General features: G+C 40.0%; 2 protein-coding genes across 2 annotated transcripts in view; one reads left to right on the top strand and one right to left on the bottom strand.

The window, feature by feature from the left end:
- The window catches only part of LOC131124947 (semaphorin-6B-like), a 39,444-nt gene extending 28,355 nt beyond the window's left edge, over window positions 1-11,089 (bottom strand). Inside the window, exon 1 of the mRNA XM_058065958.1 lies at window positions 10,626-11,089. The gene's annotated coding sequence lies outside the window, so the exon portion shown is untranslated. The remainder of the gene's footprint in view (window positions 1-10,625) is intronic.
- Window positions 11,090-12,208: 1,119 nt separating this feature from the next.
- Window positions 12,209-20,921, top strand: LOC131126350 (alpha/beta hydrolase domain-containing protein 17A-like). Its single transcript, XM_058068792.1, has 6 exons — window positions 12,209-12,409; window positions 13,010-13,099; window positions 13,313-13,758; window positions 14,986-15,180; window positions 16,402-16,581; window positions 18,653-20,921. Exons 3-6 carry the CDS (start codon window positions 13,316-13,318, stop codon window positions 18,876-18,878), a joined length of 1,044 nt encoding a protein of 347 aa, XP_057924775.1. The 5' UTR covers window positions 12,209-12,409; window positions 13,010-13,099; window positions 13,313-13,315; the 3' UTR covers window positions 18,879-20,921.
- The last annotated feature ends 697 nt before the right edge of the window (window positions 20,922-21,618 follow it).

Raw genomic sequence — 21,618 nt, 5'->3', positions numbered from 1 at the left:
GTTAACTGTGGGGCCAGTTTGGGACAGCACTGTGCACAACATGAACTTGAAAGTGGCGATAATGAGATAGAGTGTACTGTCATGGTTGTGTATGATTCTGCTACCGCGTCAGTTTTGTGCCAGATTTGAGAGTAAAACTCATCAGAGCTTTGTAACAAATGATGTCAGAAGTGGGATGGAGCCATTTGGTGACCAATCTGATAGACTTTTGTGACAGGCGGCCGCTCTGAAATAGACTTTGAAGGTGTGTGAGGAAAAGGCAAGAGCTTGGCTTTGGAAGGTCGAGGTCATGTGATTGGTTTGAGTACATTATTTGGCTATTGCACCACAGAGTCTGAAAATTTGTTATCATGGTCAACGAACTGTAAAGCAAACAGACTCAGATTTATAGGAAATTCAGTGTTTGGTGTCAGATGAGGGGTAGGTAGTTTGAAGCCCAGAATGAAATAGAAATAGCCGTTCTCCTGATTTTTTAACTCAGGGCCCATGTCAGTTTGTTTTTTTTCTCCCTTAATAATAGAACATTTCATTTAAAAACTGCATGTTGTGTGATTGATATTTTTTTGATGGTCTGAAACATTTAATTGTGACAACCATGCTAAAAATACTGGCAGTTTTTTACACCACTGTACATATGCCTCCAAAATGTTTTGTTCCTTTGTTGCATTCAGTCTGATGTTATGATTTGCTCTACAGGCAAAACCTCTCCCTCTCACTGTCTCTTGTGTGCCTCTGTTAAGCTGCTGCAGCCACTTCACTCTGTGCCTTTGTTACCGTAGCAACCCGTAGCAAAGCAAGGCAGATAGGCTTCGTTGCAGTAGATCAAAAAGCAAAGATGTTGGGTTCACTCTCGTGCACACACGACACATGATAATCCACGCCTGTGCACAAAACCAAATACATGCAAATACCATCTGAGTGCTCATGTGCAAGGATGCGGACATAGGGGGACGATTTGGGGGGGTTGCTTCACATTGTCCATACATTGACATGTAATGATAGTTTATTTGACATCAGTGCATCAAATATACAAAATGAAAACAGCACACACAATGCTACATTGAAACTAAGTCATACATACAGAAGCTCTACACCAGGGGTCTCAAACTCAATTTACTTGGGGGCCACTGGAGCTAGGGTCTGGGCGAGACTGGGCCGCATCAGGTTTTCCAAAAAAAAAAACAAAAAACGCATTTATTAAAAACGGAAAAATGAATAAACTTTGCTTTGGTTTCGATTTTCTACAAGAAAAGCTCTGATAAAACATTCCACTGTTCTCAAATATCATACTTATACAATATCATAAGATGAAAAATAAATAAGCAAATTAAGAATAAAGAAAATCAATCAATCAGTAATAAATAAATAAATATAGTAATAATAATAAAACGGCAAATAATAAAAACTTAAGAAACCACATATAGTTGCTGGGTAGACAAATAATTTTTTTTCAGATTAAAATTAACAAAGCATTATTAGAGCCCTGTAGACATGACAAAACACGACTATAGTCACATTTATACTCTTTTTATTTACAACATATTGCGCAACTGCAGGGTCTTGAGACACATGCTAACTCGCAAACTAGAGAGCTAACGACCTAAACGGTAGCCTTCAAGTTATTTCCTTTAAACTTAAATAGCCAAAAACTTACCACTTCCACACGGATAGGGAGGATAACTATTAACAGTTATTTAATAATAATAATTAATAATAATTTTTTCTGGGTACATGATACCATACAGCATCCATATCAAACTTGCGCCGGCCGCACTAACATTAAACTTTCATATCAAGGCGGGGGCCTCAAACTAGTGTCCTGTGGGCCACATTTGGCCCGCGGGCCGCGTGTTTGAGACCCCTGCTCTACACCATGGGTGTCAAACTTGTTTTCATTGAGGGCCACAACGCAATTATGGCTGCCATCAGAGGGCCACTTGTACCGTAATTGTCAATATACATGAATCTAAATGTGCAATTGCCTCATGATATTATTACACAATTGTCCTTATATTTGATGATTATAGTTTAACTAACAAATTGATGGATACGTTGCTTTGAAATGATTAGTCAAGGTGCTTATCAATATAATAATATGCAAGAATTGTTGCGTGATGAGATAATATTAAAGTTTAAAAGAACTGCATGTATTTTTCTCTCAAAATTAAAGAACAAATACATTTATATGGAAAAAAGATGAAGTGCATTATTGACACATATTATCACCAGGATTTTGCGGGCCATGTAAAATGATGTGGCAGGCCAGATTTGGCCCCCAGGCCTTGAGTTTGACACCCATGCTCCACACTATTGATCTTCTTCTTTATAGATCTTTTTGTCAAACTGCTAGACCACACTGAAAAGGACCAAGACTGCTTGATCTGATAAACAAATGAGCGAATTAAAGACCAAAATACTTTCCAGTCTTTTTTTTCCCCTCACTTTCAACGTGACTCCTTCTGGAGGACGGTAAGCAGGTTAAATCCCTGAATAAAGTAAGATGGCCTGAGGGTAGAAATGCAGACATGGGCTAAACTGGGAGAAGTGGGTCACCTTCATACTTCAGAACGGCATCCTGCTTCATTAACGCCTTTTCCTAAACGCTCATGTACAGAAAATGTAAATGAATACAGAATGTCTTTCTGACCATCATAATATAATATCTGACCATAGATACTGTACATAAAATAGAGTGTTAAAAGTCCAGAGGATTATTATATAACAAAATCAATGTCCCACTGCTTTGCCACAAAGCCAAGACGACTATTACAAGGCTGCTCTTACATTACAACTGTCAAAATGTTCATTTTTTTTTTAGTTAATGGTGTTTCTTACCCTGGAGCTATAGAAGATCACAATCCAGCTGCAGACAAGATTAACTTTACAGCAAATAATCCTGCTAACATCAATTGTTAGTGACACAGATAGGACACAAGCTGGGCATCATATCACATTTGTATTATTTCTTTCAGTTCAAAGAAGGATAATGTACTGTATGTTCGGAAAACTAAAAAAAAACAAAAACTATCCACTTTATGGGTCCATTTGCACAAGCTAGAATAAATAAGAAAAACAGTAATAATCAAAACACACACAAAATAATGTAAATGATTCTAATATCTATTTGTCAAATACACCCAAGGTACTGGATCTCATTAGACTGTGCAAATGTAGCTGATGAATTAGCCTCGGGTTGTATATGAAACTACCCTGTCAATTTCATACTTGCTCGTACTCCTGTGCTGACAGTCCTATCAATTTGGATGTGATATGATACTACTCGGATGGTTATATGATTATATGACATTTTGCTGTATGGCAACAGCGTCCATACTATGTCAAAGCCGATAGTTCGGAGAGAGATGCATACTTAGGGATCAGATCACGTGTACTCATCTACTAATATAATAGAAAGCTTGCACACATTCAGACAGACAGACAATTGCACTCTCTCCAGCAATGGGAACCCTGTGTCAAGTCTTTATCTTATCAAGTTGAATATTCCTTAAAGGGGCTGCCTGTCTTCCAGGAGCAGCTCTAATCACACTGAAGAGAATCCGTCTTTTGCTGTTAAATATCCTAAAATACTATTCAATCTACAGGGTCATTTATATGGTAATGCAAAGGTTAGCCCTCGCATAGGCTTTTGGCGCAGCTGTGGTCTTGCCTGTTTTGTGTGTGGATGATAAAGAAAAGTGAGGGAAAGAGGCACAAATTAGTGATGGTCTATGAAAGAGGCAAAGAAGGGAGATAAAAGGGAAAAGATGGAAGCTGAGAGAGAGAGACCGAGAGAGAGAGAAAAGGGAGAAAAGATGTAAGACGAGGAGGAAGGGAGATATTCCCAAGGGTGGGTGCCGTAGGTAATTAAAACAGGGATGGACAGAGCTGGAGTCTAGCCAGTGAGAGCTCCATCTCCCCTCAGACTTCTTCTCCAATCAGGCCTTTCTGTCTAAAGCCAAATTGCTGCGAGCAGCAGACACGCTGCAGTCGTTGGCTGCAGTGAGTTAGCCGCTTATATGGTAATGGACGTACAGTGTGATAAATGTACAGCTCGGGAATGGAGGTACAAAGCAGCAACTAATGAATAGCTATCAAAAATCAAATATGTTGACTTAGAAATGCTGTGAAAACAACACATGCATCCGAAATCGCACACACACACACACGTAATGGTGCGCGTTCATTCACGCAGCAGCAAGGGCAAATGTTACTAACTGGAGTTTGACTGCAGTAAGCGCATATACATTCACTGCACAACTCGAAGCTGGAGGCGAGCACATGAGTATGCAGTGCACACACACTCAGACACACACGATGAGCCAAAGCGCAGGCACGCACGCTCCAGTCACGTATAACCACAATGAAGATACCATCATGTATCACACAATAGGGATATCATTTCTTCTCTTATTAGATTATTCTGTGTATACAGTGCAACAACTTTCTATTTCTATGTCATCACCATGCATTCCACTGCATATTGATGGAAAATGTAAGGTTGCTCTGACATCTTATTCTTTGTGTGCAGGGATCACCAGTACGAGTATATTTGGCTCTTTTGACAGACGCTTGCTAAGAGGATCACAGCTCACAATAGGTGGTCTTTGCACAGCAGTTATCAAAAAGCCAAATTGCTTATAAGTAGACTGATGCATGAAGAAAAGATGCATGGTTACACATTCATGCACGAGCACAACAGTATCATGCTCTGCCTTGTTCTACTCTGCCGTCATTTAAAGGGAAAAGTTTACATTAAGAAGTGAATGGGCCTGTAAAAACATCTCTACTATACCTTAGCTGCAAGACAAAAGACTCGGATGTGCTTTTATCGTCCAAATGTGTCGCTAAGCTGCCATAGCTAAAGCCTGCTTTTTGGCCTGCGAGTCTCACTGAATTTGCGAGGAAACAAAAGCCGAAAAAGTGGCAAGTTTTAAGACTAAGCCAGGCAGAAATGTACAACTCCATTTATTTTGTGCATGAAGGTACGAAGTCAAGTGCCTCTGCAGTGGCATTTGAGAAAAGGTTACGTGGTTATTGCTTGTTTTATTTGTGTGCGCCATCGAGATTGAAAAAAAAAAAGCATGAAATGGATTGTCATTTTTGCACTTTGAAATTTGGGGAAGTTAATGAGATCACAGAAGGTGACATATTAGACTACCTGTGTGTTTTTTTTTATTAATGCATCAGCTGGGAGATCACTCACAACCAAATTGCCATACATGTAAAGGAATAATGAATAAGAGGAGCAGCTGCATGCAAAGAGATTACTTTATTTGTGTGGTGATTCGCACACAAAAACAGACCAAAGTAATAATATACACCCCAAAATAGAATTCATAATAAGATTCATTCAAAATCAGATTCATTTACGTATATTTTTTTTGCAGCGTAACATGTTAGTGTAACATGCATGACAAAAAAACATGTGACTCAACCTGCAAATGTACAGTACTAAACAGCACATTTCACAGGGCTACAGCCAAGTCATTTTAAAATGAGTCTGCACCTCAGGGGAAGAATCAATGAGGACTGAAAGTCATAAAAGAGAGGATGCATGGCCACTGTAACACGAGCGAGTCCCACATACAAAACAACTGCAAGGCATGCTGCTTATCTGACTAATCCTATGACTCAATCCACAATGGGAAGCATGGCTCAGGTGGTACAGAGACGTGAAGAAAAAAAAAACAACCCTTAATTGCGCCTGATGCATCAACATTATGTAAATACACTGGTTAGTTAGATGGGTGAATGGTGCAACAGTTCAAGGCCACTAAAGGTGCGAGTGCAGCCTATTACCATATTCCACTCATCATGTGTATCTATAGTATTGTGGACAACAAAGCCTCCTATATAAAGCTCCTCAGGCTGTATGGCAGCCATTATTATTCTCCTTTCATTTTGAAACATCTGCAAGAATTCCCCTTGAAAGGCTCCTGAAGGCATCATGCCTCATCACGGGGAATGTTTTGCATGGGATTATTTTGAATACCTGTCTCTGGATGATTGTGAGTATCTGACAAGCATTGAAAGTACACCGGCATGACTCCAGGCCTTCTGCCTTCTTAATTCTGAAGAATGAAGCCCTTGAGGTCCACTCTCTGAGGACCATGTTGGAATAAGTCATGCGGTATAGGTGCTTGCTCAGCTGGGTCCTTCTCATCTTTTTGCTATTAGCTATTCTCCCTAATACCAAATGCTTAGCCAATACCTCATAAAGGTGGTCCTCGTTGTACAGTGTTTTGTGTTTACGAACACATAAAACATAAAAAAAAAAAAATTGTAGCCAATAAAGATGAGACTTGCATTCCCAGTGCGCCAAAGAAAAGAAAAGCCATCACAATGGAAGTGAAAATGAACATTATAAAAAGCTCAGAGATTGGCGGTGGTGAGCTCTTTTGGTTAAGGATAAAGATTATTAATGAACGCTAGAGGGGTCATGGATTCTATGCGCTGTTACAAGAAGATCTGGTAGAAGAGGACGCGGTTCCATACTAGCCTGGGACAATATTCTACGAAAGTAGAAAAGCCTGCAAGACAACTACAGAAAAAAAGTATGATTCCTTATCGCTGTGCTGCCGTTTTATATGCCACAATCTCCACTGTGATGCAATGACTCACCATTTGCTGTCTCCTTAAAATGACCATGAAATGAAAATAAAGACCAGAACCCTTCTTATTTGTTATTTTTTAGTATGTCTTGTCTCAACTGATGCTTTCAGCTTTTCATAGTTGATCTACTGCATCAGGATGGTCACTGCCCCTGTGGCCCCACTGCAAGCGGACTCTTACAAGGCAGAATATTTTAATCTATCAGCAACTTTTTGGGGGCGAATGCTCACCAAAGTGTATCAAGTTTATTTGTTTCAATGATAGATGATGATATTTCAATGGTAGAATTAAACTAATTCTGCATGTTTCTACTCTTTTTTGAATGCAAGTTTTAAACCTTTTTCATACACCCCAGATTAGTTTTTTCATCACAAAACTTTTGCATTGTTGTTTTTTTTTTTTTTTACAATATTGCACGTAACAAACGAGTCAGTTTGCCTTACACTGTATTGTTCCGTGAAATTCAGTGGCCAAAAAAAAGCACGCTACACATTGCTGACTCAGTGGCTATGCACCTGTTATAAAGTGGGACGGCTAAATCACCCGGCATGGGGCCAAAGAAGGTTATGAGTGTTAAAGGTGAGAAGCACGATTGAATTCAGTCTCGCCAGGATGTGCGGGATGTTAACATCAACAAGTTCCATCCATTCATCATTCATAGTTATTCCCCATTATTTTGCATGCAAAACTATCATTATTCTCTATCAACAGGGTTTTTTGTTAATATTTTTTGGTGTCTGGAACGGATTAATTGGATTTACATTATTTCTTTTGGGAAAAAATTGCGTTGGTTTTCTAATTGAATGTCTTTTGTTAAGAACTAAACTGAACTTAAAGTGTACCACCATTCATAAAGTTTCAGGATAACTCATTTGGTTGTCTACTTGGTCAAACGAGATTATATACTTTCTATAAAACTACAGTACAGTAATGTATGCTTCTAATGAAAATAGAATCCACATACTGTAAGTACGGCTGTGGGTAGAAGGTATCTCGAGTCACAAAACAAACATCCACAGCAAAGTAAGAGAAACTTCTCAAATGTCAGATGTGGTTTTGTGATCAACAACACCATTCTGTGAGTGAAAAACCCACTCAGCCTTTGTGAACAAGTCAATGCTGTCATTGATGGAAACAGTTTAAGCAACTCCAGATTCAAGTGAAATCATCTTAAACACAGTAGCGTCGGTGGTTGACTCAGTCTCGGTGTAACAAATGCAAATGGAGGCAATGTGTCGCTTTACATAAGAGATGTTAGGCCGTCTCCTCCTCAGTTTCATCACATAACAGGCTCCTTATCAAGCCCGTCATACTAATCAGTGGTTGATTTAGTTTCCTCGTGGATATCTGTATTATGCTGCAATCCAATCTATTTTTCCGGGCTTGAGATGCCCTGTTTGCGGCTTAGCATGTTTGATTAAATAGGGCCCTATGTGATCAATAGAGCTCATTAAGTGTCCCTATGGGCACCCAAAAGGCTCTCTTAGATTGCTTTTTACTTGCAGACAGCTACGCTTTATTGCTTTGACTAGTTTCCACTTTGTTTGTGGAATATTCGCTTCCACTTTGGAGGTTGTTTTCACAGGTGCAATGTGGGACTGTTATGTTTCTTAGTTTGTGTGCAACTTCAGCTTTTTTAAGTATCCAACGGAATTTATTTGTGCTTCAAATATGCTTAAATTACAATGTGATTAAATTGACAAAAAGTTATTTATTATGCTTTTTCCTCATTTCGTGTTCAACGATGCCAAAGTTTCATTATCTGGTTTGCACATTTGGAAGTGAGCCCTGGAAGAAGTTTGCCATGGTTTTGAATGCTCGGTTTCTGAGTTTTTTGTAACATCAGCTCACTGTGAATTCACAGTGGGACTGAGTTGGACCAATCACAGCGGAGTGGCGTGCCAGTGAGTGTGCAGCTTTCTGTGCAGCTTTATCGTGTATAGCGGCTCTATAGGAACCCCACAACTCAATACAAAGGGCCAAAAATTAGCATAATAGGTCCCCTTTAAGTATAACTATATTATCTTTATTATATATATATCATACTTATTATTACTTACATACTTATTATACTATATTAACTATTCTGTGGGCAGTACGGCGGGCGAGTGGTTAGTGCACAGACTTCACAGCTAGGAGACAAGGGTTCAATTCCACCCTCGGCCATCTCTGTGTGGAGTTTGCATGTTCTCCCCGTGCATGAATGGGTTTTTTCCGGGTACTCTGGTTTCCTCCCACATTCCAAAAACATGCTAGGTTAACTGGCGACTCCAAATTGTCCATAGGTATGAATGTGAGTGTGAATGGTTGTTTGTCTATATGTGCCCTGTGATTGGCTGGCGACCAGTCCAGGGTGTACCCCGCCTCTCTCCCCGCCTCTCGCCCCAGGACATCTGGGATAGGCTCCAGCACCCCCCGCGACCCTCGTGAGGAAAAAAGCGGTAGAAAATGAATGAATGAACTATTACTGTGTGCGTCATGTTACCGTTATGTTTGATGAGACACACGTGGACCAGACCTGATCGCTGGCTTGTATTACAGGTTTGAATGATCTTACAACAGGCAGAATAATCCCTAATAAAAATCCCTCATTACTCGTTACCCACACAAATTAAACTTACTGAAACTCAACTCTGAACCCCCGACATCAATTCCTGCCCCTCACACATTTATAATAACACACAAGTACAAGTTCCACGGTTCCACTTTATAGCCGTTCACTCATTAATTTCACAGTTGACAAAAGCCTTTGCAGAGGCCCTGCTATTTTCTTAATTCCATTACCGCAGCCTTGACTTTATTATACATGCAGATTGGTCTCTTAATCCCATTCCGCTTGTTTGCCTTCCCATGATTATGGTCCAGGGTAAGGTCATCACTGCATGTTTGGGATGAGTGGCTGCAAAAGTGCCTTCCAAATGGAGGCTGAGGCTGCACCTGTTGTTGCCCGTGCTTGCTGCAGTGTTGCTGGGTTTAGCACCTGCTCACAGGGCGCTTGTATGGCTGTCTGTGTGTGAGCGTCAATGATAACAGGGAGACTATTCACACAGCTGCCCTGACTGCTGTCTCCTGCCCCCCCCCAACAGTCCTTCACTGGCCGCAATCATTTCTCTGCATCTCTGGCTTCCTTTTCTCTCCTTTAGTATGTGACAGATTACAATCTGACATAATGAATCTCTCCAACAACCACATTGCAGTGCTGCTCATTCATTTAGCCCTATTAATTTGGTCTACAACCTTTTGTTTTCACCTGTCAACTCTGGACAGAAACATAAACCACAGCAGCGGAGGAATTGGTTTTAGCCTCAAGGATGAAGCCGCAAACTATAAATTTACCATACAGCTAAGTCAATTCAGTATAGGAGCTAAAGGACAACAGTGAGCGCATGTCACTTACAGTATATAGAGCTAATGGGTGTGCAGGTTTTGGCTATAATTTACATGGCAAGATATTTTTCAATTCTTGTCATTGCATTACTATTTTTCATAAAAAGTACATTATATTTTCAATATGCTGCTTCATGTAATTTATTATGAATTGGCCTCATGGCCTCCAAATAATCAGATCTGACCTTTAGTCTTCTTACCAGGGAGCAATAAGAAAACACTTATTAAAATACCATAAATACACTATATGGACTAACTGAGTATCATTTTTTTACAGCAATAACCCCCATTGTGATGACGACTTGTGATCTAAATAAGAATTTCAATCAAGCATTGTGCTACAATATTTGCACTGCAGTGTTTTAATGCGTAGAGTACACAGATCTATGCAACATGGGAAAAAAAAGAATATTACCATTGCAGCAGTGTACGATACGTAAATCAATAATAATCATGAAACAGGAACTTGCAGCAGACACAAAGAGCAATTCAGACGATCTACTGGTGATTCCAGATGGGCAAATAATGCAGCAATGGTGTTGCTCATATAAGCTACAGAATGGACCTGCTCATGCCATCCGCCGTGCACATTTGCGCCTATCATTCGCTCCACTTGGCACACTCACCACACCAGATGGTCAGGTGGAGCAGGTGCCCGTCGCCCACTCGCCCTCTCTCTGCTCGCTACTCTTGCTTTCTGTGGAGAAAACGTGGATGGATGGCGCGGCTCTACGGAGCCCTTCTTAAAAAGAAAAAAAAAGCAGCTCTTCAGCCGCACCTCACCTGTCTCTTCCCTCTTCTGTTGTTGCGCCTCGGCGGAGCATCACCGCCTGCCCGAATAAGCGACTCCAAAAACGCCGAGTTGAGTTTTTCAAATCCTGTGTTCGCAATCAAATAAAGGTTGGTTTTTTTTGCTGCGGGGAACACGTTTTTATTTCCCAAATCTTGCAGACTGTGTGGAGTCCTCTGCAAGGGGGGCCGAGCTGCAAACGGTTTGCACTTGCAAATGTCAGCTAAATGTTGTCTTCCCTTTTTAATTTACAGTGGCGATGTGAACTGTGTAATGCAGAGCAGGCACATTGACAACACTAGCCCATAATTTACACACACACTCCTGCAGTGGATCAATGATGAATGGAAGACCCCCCCCCCCACTCTCTATCTCTCTCTCTCTCTCTCTCTCTCTCTCTCTCTCTCTCTCTCTCTCTCTCTCACACACACACACACACACATATACCAAATATCTCAAATATATCAAATACACAATTAAATATGTAGATGATATGTATACATACACCACACGTGAATCAGTTATTTCAAATATTGAATTATAATGTAATGTTTCTGGAAAGTAATTTACATTAGATTAGATTACTTAAATGTATCCTCATATTGGTGTATGTAATTTTACTATGTTATTATGTTATTTTAGGGTGATTGTGAATAGGGTCAACCCTGAAAACTGGCTTTAAACTTTGAATAACAGTGTAATACAGTAAATGAACTTCTTTATCAATAATAATATAATATAATATAATATAATATAATATAATATAATATAATATAATATAATATAATATAATATAATATAATATAATATAATATAATATAATATAATATAATATAATATAATATAATATAATATAATATAATATAATATAATATAATATAATATAATATAATATAATATAATATAATATAATATAATATAATATAATATAATATAATATAATATAATATAATATAATATAATATAATATAATATAATATAATATAATATAATATAATATAATATAATATAATATAATATATATTATATATATTATATATAATATATTTGATACTTTAGAATATATAATATATGATATATATTATTTCATAATATATATAATATTTCATAATTTATAATATATAATATTTTACATGTGCCAATCAGAGGGCACATATTACCTAGCATGTGTAACCGAGCATGTTTTTGGAATGTGGGAGGAAACCGGAGTACCCTGAGAAAAGCCACGCATGCACGGGGAGAACATGCAAACTCCACACAGAGATGGCCAAGGGTGGATATATAATATTATATTATATAATATTATAATAATTTAATCTAAAACATAACACAACATACAAATATAACATAATATAATGTGTTTATGCAAAATTGTTCACAAGCACGTTGTAAATAAAGTTTTCAGACTGGACTGACATCACTTCCGGATATAATCCTCTAGTGCTAGAGGAAAAAAAAATCTCGTAGCCATAAATGTAATCTGGCTAGCCACACAAAATCCGTCGGTTTACTTGAGTAAAACCATCCATGTCAAGGCACAAAGGGGATTGTCGAAGTGTTGTGCTGCTTGCGTGTACAAATAGGAGCACTTCAGCCTTTCGCACCACGTACCGTGAATTGGTAAGTAGCTAGCTCACATGCTAACGTACTAGCACCAAATGCTAACTGTCTAGTCTAGCAGGTTGCTCTGCTAACAATAGTTGATTTTGATTCGAACAGATTGCCGGCAATAGCCCATGCAGTTGTATTCATTTTCACACGTCATACACATAATCAACATGATTATGTGTACGATGGGACGCTGTGGATAGAGAGCTATATGACAGCAAATGCTAGCGTTAGAGGTTGTCATCGTAGATACTTAATTAGCATATCAGTCTCGGTTTTCGTCCTGTGAGCTAATGTGTCATTATCAGTCACATATGTCATCAGTGATAAACACATTTTCCCTTCGAGGCCATATCATAAACATGGGCGACTTCAGCGAATTCAACCTCCACATATCTAAAAGTAATCTACATTATATACATGGATCTGTAAGGACAATCAACAATTCTGCTAGCAGTTCGTTTTCATTTACATTACTGGAAATAAATAACTTTGATTCAGGGTTCCCGTTTTTACACTGTTTGTGTGTATTTTGAGAGGTGAAAATCGCTCTAGTTAAACCAATAGAGCGTGTCTTGATATTTTAAAGCGAAAGCTCATGTTTATGTTTAGGTTCGTCAAGACTCAGTGACTAGTACGGAAGTCCTAGGCACCATTGTGTGCCAGCAGTCCATTCCAAGACCCAGGGACTCTTGAATCCAGGTAAGGTCATGATAAAAAGATAAAAGAATAACTGGTAACTTGGCATTGCATTTCTGATTAAGTTATATGAGGTTGTTATTATGAATGTACCTATGGATAACCTGTGTAACCAAGAGGGTTTTTAGGCGACCCCGCTATTGAAATAAATGTAAATGCGGATTCAAACAGTTCGGTAATTCTAATTAGCCCATCTGTGTTTTTTTGGTTCTCTAGAAGATGAATGGTCTGTCCATACGAGAGCTATGCTGCCTATTCTGCTGCCCTCCTTGCCCCAGCCGCATCGCAGCCAAATTAGCTTTCCTCCCTCCAGAGCCCACATACGCCCTTCTCCCTGACCCAGATCCCAATGCTGGAGCTGGAACTGCATCTGGGTCTAACCCTGGGGCGACCCTCCCTTCACTTGGAGCTCCCGGCCTACGTTCTCGGCTGAGTGCTGGTAGTGGTGCTGACAGAGGAGGTGGTGGAGGTGGAGGCACTAGTGGTGGAGGAGGTGGAGGTGCAGGGGCTGGATGTGAGAGCAGGTGGAAGCTGCATCTCACGGAAAGAGCAGAGTTTCAGTATTCTCAGAGAGAGCTGGATGTGACAGATGTGTTCCTGACCAGATCTAACAGAGGGAACAGGGTTGGATGCATGTATATACGCTGTGCCCCTAATGCCAGGTGTGTACACTGTTTCTACAAAACACACAATACAACACACATTTTCTCCTATGAAATGTTATCAACCTGTATCCCGCACAGTGGTACCTTGTTGGTGGTCGTCATTATTAATTCCTTCAAGAAGGTCAGACGAAAACTGAAGTGTACGAAAACCGAAGCAATTTTTTATCATAGGTCGTTATGGAAAAATTGTTGTAAATGTTTGTTCTGCTGCATACAGACCATTTAACAAAAAATGCATGTTCTAGAGCAGGGCTCTCAAACTCAATTTACCTGGGGGCCATTGGAGCTGGGGTCTGGGCAAGGCTGGGCCGCATCAGGTTTTCCAAAAAAAACAAAAACGCATTTATTAAAAACAGAAAAATAAACAAACTTTTTCAGTGCTTTGGTTCCGATTTTGTACAATAAAAGCTCTGATAAAACGTTCCACTGTTCCACATTCCACAGATTAAAATTAACAAAGCATTATTAGAGCCCTGTAGACATGACAAAACACGACTATAGTCACATTTATACTTTATACTTTTTTTATATATATACTTTTTTTTTTAACATATTGCGCAACTGCAGGGTCTTGAGACACATGCTAACTCGCAAACTAGAGAGCTAGCGACCTAAACGGTAGCCTTCAAGTTATTTCCTTTAAACTTAAATAGCCAAAAACTTACCACTTCCGCACTGATAGGGAGCATAACTATTAACAGTTATTTAACCTTTAACATGAACATTAATCAAACGTAATAATTTTTTCTGGGTACATGATACCATACAGCATCCATATCAAACTTGCGCGGGCCGTACTAACGTTAAACTTTCATATCACGGCGGGGGCCTCAAACTAGTGTCCTGCGGGCCACATTTGGCCCGTGGGCCGCGTGTTTGAGACCCCTGTTCTAGAGTATAATTGTAGTTTTACATTCAGAAAAAAATGCAGGATATGGCTGCCTGAACAAGCAATGCTGGGTGTCTGGATGTCTGTCCGCATCTTTATTTATAACACAAGATTCAACGTACCTAGGGGTAAAATACTGTACAAAAACATTTGGCACATGCAATATTGTACGATAACCACGACAGCGTGAGAACCAAGTCAAAATTATGGCACACAAAAAACAATTATTTGAAAATTCTGATGTTCAAAAACCAAGGTTTGACTGTATTTTGTGGCACTAATTGTCCACCCTGTACTTTTGCCTGCTTTCTAAATTCTCTCCTTTTGCTTCTCAGGTTCACGGTGTTGTTTTCACATGGCAACGCAGTTGACCTTGGTCAGATGAGCAGCTTTTACATCGGCTTGGGAACACGCATCAACTGCAACATATTCTCTTACGATTACTCAGGCTATGGGGTTAGCACTGGCAAGCCATCAGAGAAAAACCTTTATGCTGACATTGATGCCGCCTGGCATGCCTTGCGCTCTAGGTGAGACTGTCCCATTCCATTCATGTAGATTTTATATTTAATAACCAACATGATGCATTAACACTTGGATTGCTCAGTTTTCCTTGAATGTGTTGTCCAATCTTTATACTTTTTTGCCAACCAAATGCATGCTAAATGCAGTGGAAACTTGAAGTAGGTTGTTGAAAATGGTCCCATTCGTCTGATCTGTTCCAGGGTCAAACTGTCACTAAATGCTATATGGTTCAAGCAATTTTATAGTTAAGGACTTTCAATATTAGTACAGACCTGCCATCATGTATGGTTTTGTTGTACATGGCATGCAATGTGACTCTTGAATATTCTTGTATGTAGGCCTGTTACGATAACAATTTTTTCCCTTAAAATGTGTGTGACATGTACGTTCTCCCAGACAATTCGGACATTTCTAACGTTCTTCCAAATGTTGGCTTTTCAACCGTATTGAAAGGTTGCATTTCTTTTGCAATGTAGCTGCACTGTGAGCACGCACCATTTTGCGCTGTTTCGGTTTATATATTGACTTAATTGATCAAACAAAACGCCTCTGCTGTACCTCTACGCTGGAGATGTGGCATTCAGCTTAGAAACGCTTTTGTGCCTTCATTCACATTTGCCTTTTCTCGCCAACTTCTAGCACTGTGTATCCACTCAATACGTACCCATTCTACACTTACAGGGACAAAGAGGCTTAATTAACCAACATGATGAGGGTTCACTCTCTCCGTTCATTCCTCTATAGAACCAAAGCACACAGACACATGTAGAGTGAACCACCTTGTCGTGGAGCCTGTGTGGCACAGCGAGACGAGGAGAAAAAGTAGGCATATCTATATGCTCATGACAATTTATCGAGGCATCAAAATGATCAACCTAGATTATTCTGACAGGCCTTCTTGTATGCTTCACTGCTCTCCATTTTGTTGCAGTTTGCTGGTTTCAGTTTTGAGTTCAGTCTGTACAGTACAGATACATAAATGGATATTAAATCGATATCATAAATTGATATTACCTCTTTCTCAATACCATTTCATTTCGGGGGAGGGGCGCACATTTCTGTCCCTCAGTGGGGGATCAACAGAAAATAATTGAGAAACACTGCTCTAGTATGTGATGGTCTCACAGAAAAAAAATCTGCACAGTGGACACATGCACCTAAATCATAAAAAAATTTCACAACAATGTTTCAAACGGATATTATCAGATGTTTGAAATATTTCTCAGGTATGGCATCAGCCCTGAGAACATCATCCTGTATGGACAGAGCATCGGCACGGTGCCCACAGTGGACTTGGCGTCACGCTTCGAGTGTGCTGCTGTGGTTCTACACTCTCCTCTGACCTCTGGAATGAGAGTGGCCTTCCCCGACACCAAGAAGACCTACTGCTTTGATGCCTTCCCCAAGTAAGCCTTCTCCTTTTTAAAAAAATAAAAAATGAATGACTATTTCAGTCACCAATCTGACTGAAATAGTTGGCTTGAAAAAATTTCTGCCCCCTAAGGGGGACATGACGGAAAATAATTGAGAAGCACTGGCCTAGTGGACTTTTCCACACCATACCCTTATCAATCCAATGAATTCATTATTGTTGCGTTCCAGAAAACTGGGGAACCAGACATTTCCGCTCTCCTTAGTTTATCCCAGCTGACTTTTGTCTGATAGATCATCCTGGACTGGGGACATATAGACACTCACACTCACACCTGTGAACAATTTAAAGTCCCCAATGCAAACAGGAGGAAACCTACATACACTGAGAACATGCTAAATGAATGGCTAAATGAAGTAAAATACAAATATTAGGCATTCAGAAGCATTGAAATACATATTCGACACTGAAACTAATGTCAGTACATCAGCAATGTTAGGTGAGGTACTCAAGCATCAGACTTGATTGTCGGAACAGCAGGCTGATATTGCAGGTTTGAATTATCTCTCACACAATAGTAATAACATAATCAGAAAAATAACGTCTATTGTGTCCTCCACACGGCTAGAATGTGTTTAATGCAGACCTGCCAACATGTACTCATTTTTTGTACTAGGCATGCATTTTGACCCTTAATTACGTTTCTACATTTTTTGTTGCTCTCTGGACACTTGCACAATTTTTGTGGAGTTGCCATAACAATTTGCACGGAATGACGACCCCTCTGTGAATCAGAGTGCTCCCTTTTTATATCTGCGTCCTGCAGCTGCTACTCCTAGCAAGTGCTTGCGGTTCACTACAATTCACTCAGTGTCTCAAATTTAACAGGAATTACCATCATTGCTGCTCAGCACATGCAAGCCGCATTTACAAGGTAAAATTAAGATGATCTTGACCTGACGATATTGTTCACCACTCATTGGTCTATTGGATGTGCGTGTTCCAGAGTACTGTAGCATCCTGATAGAGTCAAACAGAGACCGATGCCCTTTTTATTGTTTTTGAAGGCCAACAGTAGCGCTCATTACTACACAGTATGCTTCTTTTGTGCTGTTGTGAGGAAGAGACATGTACTCACAACACATTTAAACAACAACACTGCCTTTTTGTCTACCAATAACATGCAAACATTGATACATGTTACATGGCTTATGTGACATGGTGAGAGATGTTCTGCATCATCTATATAACTTTTAAAATGGTATGAAAAGTGTATTTCTCCAAACTAGGATTCGATATTAGTAAATTGAATATTTTCATAGTAAGAGCATAGAAAACCTGTTTATGACGTCTAAATACAGATTTTACCGTTCTCTGGACATGAAATTACACCCCTGCTGTCACCTTTACACTTAAATTACCCAATATAGTAGACATGATAGAAAATAAGCCATTCATACATGAATAACAGATTCACACATTAGCACTGAGAGCGTACTTCTTGGTGGGTATCGTCTCATCAATGTAACGTTACTCACCCCTAGCGACCCGTGTAGACTACGAACCTGCTGCCACTGTTTGTAGTTGAGGAAAGCCTCACGCTGCATTGCCATCGCTTTGTTTACAAACAGAGAACACAGGGGCTGCTGTTGGCCACACTTTAGTTTACACTTCTAACCTGCTGCTACACGCACTTAACCCTAGCTAGCTGACAGCACACACACGTCACTTCCCAGGCTCAGTCTCTTAATGGCACACACAAGTGGCAAAAACTGTAGTACATTCATATCACATCCTTTGAATGCCTTATATTTGTATTTTTGTTCATTTAGCCATGTTTATGCTTGAAAATGCTTAATGAATGAGCTTGAAAAAAAGTTCAGTAACTTTTTCCACATAGACAATCTAAGTAAATATTTACAAAGGGTCCGTTGTCATGTAAATCATACATCATTTTCAAGTAAACTACTTGCTTTTTAAAAATGCTAAAAAACATTAAGTAGCATATTGCTTTACCTCATAAAACTTGACTTAGACTCATGGCAAGAATCCTCAAAAGTCAAACTTAATTGTGCCCCCGCTCCCCCTCCCCACACTCCCTCCAGCATCGAGAAGGTGTCAAAGATCCCGTCTCCCGTGCTCATCATCCACGGTACAGAGGACGAGGTCATCGACTTCTCCCACGGTCTTGCCCTTTTTGAGCGCTGTCCAAAGGCAGTGGAGCCCCTCTGGGTGGAGGGCGCCGGTCACAACGACATTGAGCTTTACAGTCAGTACCTTGAGAGGCTACGGCGCTTCATCAACCAGGACCTGGCTGCACAGCACGCCTGAGAATCGAACAACAACCTCTCTGCGTGTGTGTGTGCGTGTGTGTGTGCGTGTGTGTGCGAGAAAAAGAGAGAAGCCGGTGTGATTTGGCTGAGACAGATAACTCAGAGGGATGTGTCATTTTTGGCACATCTGTGTGTCTTTTAAACAACACATTTAATGTTACTTTTTAAAAATGACTGCATTAAAAGAACTGTCTCTTTAAAATTTGAGTGTGTTTTTCAAAGTCATTAGGTGTATTTATCTGTAGTATAGTGCGTTTTTAATGTGGGGGAAGTTCAGTTAACTTTGCACCTAAAAGTGAATACGTTGAAATACATTCTCATATGTATAAGTAACAACTATGTTTTGTCCAAAAAGACACACAGATGTCATTTGTGAATGCATGAATGAATGAATGAATGGGTGTGGTCCTGGATGTAAAAGTCTTAATATCATGGACCTGTGTGTGAGTGAGTGAGGCAGCTTTCGGAAAAAATGAAGGACACCCTGTTGACATGGATAACGGTGAGGGAAAGCTTCTCGTGATTTCTGAATATTGATGTTTTATTTGTCTTATTTGTGTGTGTATGAAGAATACCTCCACAGTTTGACCAGTTCTTTATAGTGGACAACCACTGGTCAGACCACTTGGTTTACCCGTCAGTGGACATGCAACTGACCGATTGTCAGCTAGTAACGCTCACCCCTGATACATGTAGTTCCGGGCGGGGAGGGCCGTGGTAGCATCCTCAGTCTGGAGCGCCACTCCACCCCCTGACGAGATGAGCTGATCTTCCTGTTTATTGGGAGTGCCGTAGCGTTTGCCTTTTTACTGTTCAGACTTGCAGCTGCTCCTTGCAGGGTTTGGGTTGCTGTGTTGCTTTCAGCCCATGAGCAGGTTTGTTGAGGAAGGTATGTGAGGTTGTTTTCAACACGTAAACAGTAGTTTGGTAAAACGGGACATGTCGGCGTTGAAGTGTGCATACGTAGTAGAGCTTGGCCCTGATTGGGCCTGTGAAGGTGAAGCCTGTAACATTTAGCACAGTACAAAGTAAAACTTTGTTTTCCTACATTAACTCTCATCACAGTTCTGTTCACATTTTGTCCTGATGGAATGAATCAGAACAGTTGTGTTGCTGGGCCGGGTCCGTAGATGGTTTCCTGTGTGAAGCACTTGTCTGGGATGAACAGATGGACTTTTATGTGTGTGTGCTTGTTTTTTGTTTTTTTTTGTAATAGATGCCCGCTAGCCTGCTAACTTCTTTGTCTCCCTGTGTAGACAAAGAAATATTGGGGCCACACTGAATAGAGAAAAAAAAATCAAATTCAGAGAGAAAGTAGTCCTCTATAAGAACAACGGGTTTTCAAAGTGTGGCACAGTCAATTGATTTGACCTTGAAACATCACAAAACTCCTTGAAGACTGCCGGTGTCTCACAATTGGCAAATCTAGCAATTAAAATTAAAACCTGATAATCCTGACATTACTACTTTGTTCTCTTGGTGTTCTACATAATATATTGTTTTGGTCTTTTTAGTGTGGCATCTAATACTAGCCCTCTGGTGGCTGGCAGCACACTGCCTGACCCAAGCCATGACCTTCTCACTTTGGTGTGGTGCAGGTTCCACCACACACACACACCTTTGCACATACACACATACATGTACTGTATGATACAGTAAACCTAGACATTTATGTATGTATTAGATCAAGCATGACAAAAAGCAGGTCTTAAGTTCCGCACTATTGTACAAAGAATCCAAAGTGTAACAAGGGTATAAAATGTAAAGTTTGTGTGTTATTATTGTCGTGCGTCTTCAGTAGGCCAGATGGGCGTGAAGGTGACTGGCTTCCTGTTGTCAGAAAGGACCCGTCGGACCAGTTTGTGCACCTGAGGTTGTTTTGGCGGCAGACATCACCTGAGCCCATGGACGAGCGCTCAGTGCTGTTCTGATGACTCATTCTTTCAAAACAGGGAATCTCATCGTGCTTTGTGTCTGTGATGTTGAACTCATGGAGGTCTGTTACCACCTTCAAACCAGGGATCCGCCACATTTGTTAAAACATTTATCAACCCTTTTCCTCAACATGAGAAGTCCGAGGCCTCATTTTTTTTCCTGGACATGTTTTCAGGGATGCACCCACCTCGCATGGGTTTGGGGTGTCAACGTAACCCTTTTATTGATGCGCCACTATGGTTGATGTTTAGTGTTTCCCTGGACTTTTATTGAGGGGGGGGAGGGGTGTCGAACAGTGAAAACTGTATGCATGTCTATTGTGTTTTGCAGAGCAAGTGATTGGGTGGGATGCTCTCTCTACTATGTATTCTATATGAGGGCAAAGCTCAGCCAGTGGCATTGGATCTTTGAAGCGCTTTAAAAAGAAAAAAACAAGGACATTTATTTGAATTTTTTTATTGCTGATACTAACTGATGTATATGAGTTTTGTGCTAGGGGTCGAGTGGGTAGGCGGGTGGGCGGGGCTACTTGAACAATACTAGTGGACTGTTTATATGGTAACTGTACTTACCTATTTTATTCTTTGTATTATGATTTGTAATTTTATGTTGCTTTTTGAACTGAGACTATGATGTAATGGAATTAATACATGGGACTGAATCTTGACCTTTTTATGGATAACAAAAGTAATAAAAGATCACTTATGTACAAAAAGCAAAATGGTCAAATTGATTTGAATCCCAATTCTTTTACCCCCCCCCCCCCCCCCCCAAAAAAAAAGCCTATAAGGACTTGAAGTTTT

Source organism: Doryrhamphus excisus, chromosome 3, assembly GCF_030265055.1.
Source record: "Doryrhamphus excisus isolate RoL2022-K1 chromosome 3, RoL_Dexc_1.0, whole genome shotgun sequence".
Lineage (NCBI taxonomy): Eukaryota > Metazoa > Chordata > Actinopteri > Syngnathiformes > Syngnathidae > Doryrhamphus > Doryrhamphus excisus.
Note: the sequence above shows the minus strand (reverse complement) of the source record. Positions and strands in the feature narration are given on the sequence as shown.